The sequence below is a fragment of the Carex rostrata genome, chromosome 12, assembly GCF_964058835.1.
Source record: "Carex rostrata chromosome 12, lpCarRost1.2, whole genome shotgun sequence".
Classification (NCBI taxonomy): Eukaryota; Viridiplantae; Streptophyta; class Magnoliopsida; order Poales; family Cyperaceae; genus Carex; species Carex rostrata.
The window spans coordinates 834,303-842,553 of record NC_135929.1 but is presented as its reverse complement, the minus strand read 5'-3'; the positions used below and the strand labels follow the sequence as shown (position 1 = coordinate 842,553).

At 35.8% G+C, this 8,251-nt stretch overlaps 1 protein-coding gene across 1 annotated transcript; it reads right to left on the bottom strand.

Annotated features, from left to right (window-relative positions):
* Nucleotides 1-3,974: 3,974 nt before the first annotated feature.
* LOC144563083 (putative receptor protein kinase ZmPK1) lies at nt 3,975-6,502 on the bottom strand. Its single transcript, XM_078312465.1, has one exon. The coding sequence runs from the start codon at nt 6,430-6,432 to the stop codon at nt 4,078-4,080; it is 2,355 nt and encodes a 784-aa protein (XP_078168591.1). The 5' UTR covers nt 6,433-6,502; the 3' UTR covers nt 3,975-4,077.
* Between the last annotated feature and the right edge of the window lie 1,749 nt (nt 6,503-8,251).

The window sequence follows — 8,251 nt, the reverse complement described above, 5'->3', positions numbered from 1 at the left end:
GATACTCTTTATTGAAGATGGTCTTATGTTGGTAAATTTTTAGTTCATTCTTTTTATCAATGGTTGAAATATGGAGACATTAAAAATAATGAGTTCAACTCAATTTAGATGTCTAAAATACTCCTTAAAATTATTATTTTTTTCTATATTTACTCAAAAGGGACAAAATATTAACTAAATGCAACCTTTTCAAAAACGGCTAGCAAGAGACCCTACTTGTTCTTTTTGTGGTGAATTTGAATCAACTGACCACCTATTTTGTACATTTATCTTTTATTAATGTCATTTGGCAGTGGATAGCCTCCCACAACAACTTTACATTTACTAGTACATGTATGGAGGATGTTTGGTTCCTTAATACTTCTATTCCTTTAAAAAAAAATATACCTTTAGTTGAGCTTGTTAGGGTGCTGTACTTTGGTGTATATTGTTGAAAAAGAATAAATTATGCTTTCAAAACACCTGTATTGCTTCTCTGAAATCAGTAGGTTCCAAAAATATCTCTCTTACCTGTTTCTAGTGCAACACTCTTAATAATGCTTATACTCTTCATTTATCTCTGATTTTACCTTTGGATACTAATGACTTGATTATCCAGGAATTACAACCTCTCATGTTAGAGGAAGAATTGAACTTGTCAGAGGTAGAGGTAGAGGTAGAGGAAGAGGAAGGGGAAACCACCCTGCTGACACAATGAGATACAACCCTTATGCTTGGTATAGCTCTAGTTATATAGCTTAGAGGTCTTCTTGTGGTTGTTGCTTAGTAGGATGATGTTTTTAGTTGGATGTATTTTGTGATGTCTTTTTACTTTTGTTTATTGGTTCTTTGTAGCTCTTTTGTATCTGTTTTTTGGTTCTAGATATGTCTGGAGATTGAAAGTATTTGAAATCTCTGATTTTTGATGAAATTGGTAGATTTTACTCACTTTCTAAAAAAAATGTTTTGGATACTATATTTATCCTTTTCGTTTTATTTTCCTATTATATACATAATTATTAATTAATTCATTAAAAAAATTACTTTTGGCATTTACATGCGTATCAGTTTGAAATCGGATTTGATTTATATAGATGAATGAATATCTTATATCCTACTCATCGTAATGATGGATCTGATTATCCGAATGGGCTACGAAAATATCAATTTTATAACCCTACCATAATTATCAATTATTAATTATAGATTCATATCCTACGGACGTTTACATGCATTTTTTTTTATCACTTTGTGATTGAGCAGGCGTTTTTAGTTGATATTTTTTTTCTTCTTCTCTTCGACAATAGAAAAGACTGAAAAAGTTACGCTTCGAGTTCGAATCTAGTCGCCTCTCCAGAAATTCTTTTGTTGTTGTCATTTATTATTTGAAGTTGTGGTCTACTTCTAGTTCTTCTTTCTACTTTTTTTTTTCTTCTCCTCTTTTTTTCTCGGCCTTTTTCTTCTGAACTATCCTCCTCTTTTTTCTCGGCCTTTTTCTTCTGAACTATCCTCCTCTTTTTTCTCGGCCTTTTTCTCATTCTTGTTTTTTTTTTTTTCTTTTGGGTCTAATAAAAGAAGAGTATGGACTGTATTTGCTATGGATATTTCGGTTTGATGCACTTTGATTTTGAACCAATATATATGTAGTGAGGACAAGGATGACTGATTGCTCAATACATCTCTATTTGAGCATGCATGATGACGAACTGGCGGCTCAATACCAACACATACTAATTTTTTGTTTCTGTTTTTTTCCTGACTTACGTCACTCACAAGTCACAAGGGATGTAGTTATAGTATTTTTGTACTGGTAAGAGCTGACGAGCTAGTGAACTGGTATATGAACTTATAGGTGTATTGATACACACTGGTACACAATCTGAATACATACCTATTTTTTGTTTTTGTTTTAAGTGAATGCATGTTTCTCCCAGTGCAACGACTTTATTGTAATATAAACTACGTTTAATTTAATAAAAGCATTTTCACAAAATAGAAATTATATCATTTATCGTTTTAGATTGGATACTGACGGAATTTGACTAAGGACATGATCACAACAGAGTAATATGTAATCAAGTAAATTAGGATATTCTTCGAATCCCCCAGGTCCATGAGGTGCAATTTATAAATCAGGACCGTTCTTTTAATTAATTCAACATGCATCTTAAAGTGAACCCATGTAGTTTTTATAGGCACCGGATTGAGTTTGGTCCAGCTGAGATTAATCTGGACAGTCCGTTTTTGTAAATTGTACCTCAGAACCTTTTTTTCTCTTTGCTCCCTTGTAAGACTGGAATAAAAAAAACCTTGAGTTGTCTCAACGCGCTCATGCGGTCACGCTGCTTGAATTGAAGAGCGTCAATCCAGGCCGCTTGTCGGAAAGGTGGGATCCACTCGGACAGTCATCGAATTTGAACAGTCCGACACGGTCACGGTCCAGCCAATTGTCTTTAATTAAGACAACCAAGGTTGCTAGCCCTCGTTGAAATTCATTGCCCCGCTGCACGTTCCATGCGATCGAGAGGTTGTTCTTCTCCTTTTATTTCACTTGAATTTGATATGAAAATCTTTTTAAATACAGTAAGTTTGGACTAATCAGTTTTAGGCGAAATCATATTCTTGGAATTTTCAAAACGAATTAAATGCTTGATTAATTGTTCAGTGAGTTAATTTATTATTAATTGTAATAATCATTTCATTGCCCAACAGCCCCTCTATAACCACAAATTGGTCAATTTCTTTTTGAGATAATTATTGATTGTCTTATCTTATTCACATTCCTTCGAAATGACGTTAATTTGTTGGTTTGGCTGACCATGGGAAAAAGTTTGGGTAATTAATTTCGTTCTTTCTCTTATGAAAAATATGGAGGGGACAAACAGAAATATAATATTTTGTCCCTCATAATTCGTTGGGCTGGAGAGCTAGAGCTGTATAATTTTTCTACGGCTTTGCAGTTTTTCTGTTCATACCAATCACAGACCTAGGCTGGTGATTGCAACTTTTCATTTCAATCAAAAGAGATTTTGCTATTTATAGAATTACTTTTCATATCACTTGTACACAAAAGAAAAGTTTGTTCAAAATTCTACTTAACACTAATTATTATTCTAAATGCGCAGAAATGGATAAGCCCGATTGATTTTTTCTTTGGTGTCACCTGATTTGGTGAAATGTGGAGATGAAATGCATGCGAACTACATCTGAGAAGCATTGATTGGAATAGGGTCGCATTGTGTACATCAAGAGACTGAGAGGTTTGTTCCTTTCACACATTTATCAGTTAAGACTCAGTAGTGGATAGAAAGGAAGATAAGAAAAGAAAATAAGATGCTACTGTTAGAGTGGAAACAAACATGCCGTGTCATGCCGTGCCGTGACTAACATGCCGTGACTTTGGTCTGGTCTCGTGCTGTGTCGTGCCGTGACCAAAATGTTGAGGGGTAGTCACGGCATGCGAGTCACGGCATAACTCGCGTGCCGTGTCCAAACGTAACTGATCACGTTTCTCACGTTTAACTATTTTTTCATAATTTAAGTTAGTTTATTCAAGATTCACCATTTGATTAAGACCTAACGGTCCTAATTACACGTGACTCGTGTAATTACGTGCCGCGGTGTGATCGGATTTTTTACGTGACGTGCCGTGCTGTGCCAAATTTTCTACAAGCTGGTCACGGCACGGGACACGCGAGTCACGGAACATTAACACGTGCCGTGCCGTGCCGTGACGGAGCCGACTCCCCCATGCCATTTTTCCCACTCTAGCTACTGTGAATACAATCAATAATTTCTGTGAACTGGAAGATAAGAAAACACTGAAAACGTTAGGTCAATATGTTAATTATGTGCGACACAACTGTCTTATCATAAAAATAAAGAGCACAAACAGAGGATTTAAATGATAGCAGATGATTTGGTCATCTTATTTAGCTAATTAGGAGACAATTTTTATCAAAAAAGGGAGTACATAATTAAATAAACAATACAAGAAAAAAAAAATTCTATTGTTTTCCTTGCATTACATGATATAAAATATGAGGAAGAAGTCTATTTGTTTAACCTATTGCCAATTACATGATTTACATTAATGACTCAGGCATCAACCAAGTGTAGAGTTTGCACAACAAAATTCATACTAGGCCTCTTTCTCTGCTCCTCTTCCAAGCAAGAAACAGCTAACTTTACGCATGCAGTTACCTCTGCAAGGTTGAAATCACCTTTCAATCTAGTGTCTACAATTTGTACAATGCAAGAAGGTTCATCGTCTGCAAGTTTTTCTTTAAGCATCATCCCCAAACTACTCACCAGCATGTTTACCCCCTCTCCATTATCAATTACACAATCTGAAACTCGAACCCCCATCACTAACTCAAGAAGCATTACTCCATAGCTGTAAACATCAACTTTTGCTGTGATTGGAAGATTAGTTGCCCATTCCGGTGCTATATAACCTCTGGTCCCTCGAATCTGTGATAACATTGAGTTTCCTCCGCTTCTATGAAGCAACTTTGATAATCCAAAATCGGTGATCTTTGGCTCAAACTCTTGATCTAACAAAATATTCTCCGGTTTAACATCACAATGAATGACCCATTCTAAGCACTCATGATGCAGATATGCCAACCCTTTTGCCACGCCTGTTGCGATTTTATATCTCTGCTTCCATCCAAGCAAGATACTTGAAGTACCTGTACCAAACAGTGCTTTGTCCAACGAACCATTTTCGACAAATTCTGTGACCAGGATCCGGTGCGATTTCTCCGAACAGAAGCCCCAAATTCTCACAAGGTTCATGTGATAAATCTGACCGATAACACTCAATTCGGCCTGAAATTCTTGCTCACCTTGGTTAACTACATCCAATTTTTTCAAAGCTGCCACTCTACCATCTCTCAATACACCTTTGTAAACAACTCCGGATCCTCCCTGCCCAATGACATCTTTAAATTTATTAGAAGCTTTCTCTAGTTCTCTGTATGTGTATTTACGAAATTGATTGGAGACCAACTTGTACCCTTCTTCTTTTTCTACTGGATTTCTCTCCTTTCCAAACATGAAACAACAACCAAAAGAAATGAAGAAGAGTTCTATTACAAAAAGAGCAAGTAAAAACCAATACAAATAAGCCCACGGTGTTTTTCCCTTTGCACTCTGTTGTTGTAAAGGAACCATGACGTCTGTCTCTGTTCCATTACAAATAGGATTAAGCACCCTTGTATGGAACAATTGTTCTGAAAACGCATCATTTCTTTGGGAAAGTTTAAGGTAGATGTCGCCCGGATAGCCAGGACGATACTTACCATTGAAGAGAAACTCTTTCGCATAACAATCTCCTTTTCCAGGATGGTATTCAATACCTTCGCAGGAGCTGTAATTCCTACAAATGTCCTTGCACTCTTCGATAGAGGTTGTAGTCGTGACATTTATGTCAGAACCCCAATAATCAGTGCTGGGGACATGAACAAACCACCGTTTAGTATTATTATTGGAAGTACGTGAGCATCCTTTACTCCAATCACTCGTATCATTCATTTTGAAACCGGGAGGACAAGTGCATGTAGGCTGCGGTGCATACATGCAAATTCCATTCGTCCCGCATAACCCATGGATCTTACATTGTTGAGAAAGAGCTAGATATGAGATTGACCAGGTTCCATCAGTTTCATTCAGACTATACAGCCTGAGGTTGCCATCAGAGTCTAGCGTGAGTCGTCTCCAAACCCCGAGACCCAAATCAGATGCTTCAAACCTTAATCCGTCACTTGAGGTAAAAAGACCATTTACATCGAAAGAACCATATCTTCTAGTCATGGAAGTTACTCTTCCATTTCCATACACACTGTTCACTGGATCTGGCCAATATATGGTAGAGAGTGTGAGGTTGATGTTTTCGTACCTCAGTGACAGGACATAATTATCATCGAAATAGAATCTGTAGTAGTCTGAAGAAAGTGGTGATCTATAAGCGATCAAATTTATGTTTGCGGTAATTGGTTGATTAGGCAACAAGGTATCAGTAGGGGAATCAAAGCTTTGCCAGAGAGTGTTGTTACCTCGACTTTTAATGACAAGATTTCCTGTATCCTGGAGCTCAGCTCGATAAGCATCCCGTGTGCTCACGTTGCTGCTCCATACCACCCCTCCATCAAAATCCTTCAAAACCAGATTTCCATCTTTGCTTAATCTAATTATAGACCTGGTACGATAAACAGGTCGATTGAGGTTCGCAGTCCAAACTGATGTATATTTTGCTGACTTAGAGAACCAAATTGAGAAGGTAAAAGCAGTCGGTGAGCTGTTGTGGAAGCCGCATGTGAAAGCACCGTTCGTCGATTTCAGAACTTGAGAAGGATCTTTAACTGATAAAGATGCACCGAGATCAAGATAATTAATGGCTTTCACAGAAATAAAGAGTGAGAGAAAGAGGAGGTGGAAGAGAAACGTCATGGATAATAGGTAATAGATATATAACAGGTATGTATGTGACTTCTATTGGGAAATGGAAGTATATATTGTAGCAATGAATATGATCCATTGGCTTCATCTCTTAAAACTGATGAAGTGTCCCTATCTTTTGAAAAGTATGCAAATTTGAAAAATTCACGTAACCCACCCCAGTAATCACATATCTAACTATTCCTTGGAAAGACTTATCCTGTTTTAGTTTGTATGTGCGGCTTATTTTTAATTTTTTTTTTTTTTTTTTTTTTTAGTGATAGTATGTGCTGCTTATTAATGCGGCAGTATATATAGTATGGAACTATGGATGTGCCTTTATTCAATTTAAACTACCCACTACATCTGAGCCGATCAAAATCACCTGAATAGGTTAATAGAATATATTCTTTTTCCATTTTGTAAAGAAATGAATCACTTGTTTGAAGAAAAATAAAAAATGAATTGTGTTATATGTACCTAGGTGTATGCGATTTTATAAATGAAAAAGCCAGAATTAGATATCTCCAATCCGGCACTTGGCCATAAAAAAAAAATTGATCTGTAATTATGAATATAAAGCCAGAATTAGATATTTTGCGTGGTCAATTTTTCAGGGCTATACCTTTCCTTTTCAATTCGTTGTAAATAAATTTTCTAGCAATATTTTGATACATTCTTGACTTTGTGACAGCGACGAGCTAGACTTGAGCAGTGTTTACTTTCTGTCTTAGATTAGATGAATCTTGACTCTTCATATTTTGCGTTAATATAGAATAGAAATTTGTATGCTGTATTTGACTCTTTGTAACGATTGGTGTAGATCTTGGACTTTTACGCGTCGAACAAATCTGAATTCTTTCATGGCTGGGACCAGGGGACAGGAGTCACAGGACAGCCAGGCACGGAAAAGGAAATGAAACGAAATGGTGATCGGAACCGTTCATTAGTTTCCAATTTTTGCGCGAGATCGAGATCCAACAGATAGCAGCTCTCCACATTTCATATACCTTTTCCCAGAAACACGTTCTGTGCGAGCAACTATAAAACGAGTGTTGTCTTCTCTACAAACGGGTGAAAAGGCCATTATTTTAATAGCACTGCCGCAGGAGATCCGCTCGGCTCTTTTTCCTCAATTATTCTCTGCGCTGCGGTCGATGTCCTGTCACGCACTATTTCTATTTGGACCCAGATCCAACCGATTTTTTTATTAATAAGAAAAAAAAATATTTATATATATATCGACAATGGTGAATGGTTACAATTTTTTGAAATTTCGAAAAATAATAACAACATCATGGCACTGTAGCTGCAGTTATAAATCATAACATTCAGTTATTCCGGTCATTAATAATTACTAATTAATCAAAAATAGCTGGACGTTATAGATTATAACGTCCAACTACATTTTTTTTTTTTTGAAAATAAAGCTCTCTTTTTTTGGAACACTAACCAAAAGCGAAAGAAGAATTAAATTTTCAGATCAAAGGGTTTTCTTTTATGCTCTAAATTAAATTTTGGTATATTGATCATGTGCGAAAAATTCCACCTTTTATTTTGCTCATCAAATTTTAGTAGCTTTATAGTTCTGATTATATTTTTATATTTCATGTGACTATGAAATAATTTTGTGAATTTTAGAGATTCAATATATTTTTATGAAAACTTTCTTGCGTTATGATTTAGATTGTATTACTTTCAAATATTTCAATTCAAAATAAGGTTATTTTATTTGTAATCAAAGAAAAAAATTAAAATAAAATTTGGTCTATTACTTAACATTTACCTTTACACTTGTACGAGTATTTGTTGGTCCAATTTTACTTGGTAG

What these genes read in the sequence shown, in the direction of transcription:
- LOC144563083 (XM_078312465.1), bottom strand. Translation starts at nt 6,432, where the DNA reads ATGACGTTTCTCTTCCACCTCCTCTTTCTCTCACTCTTTATTTCTGTG.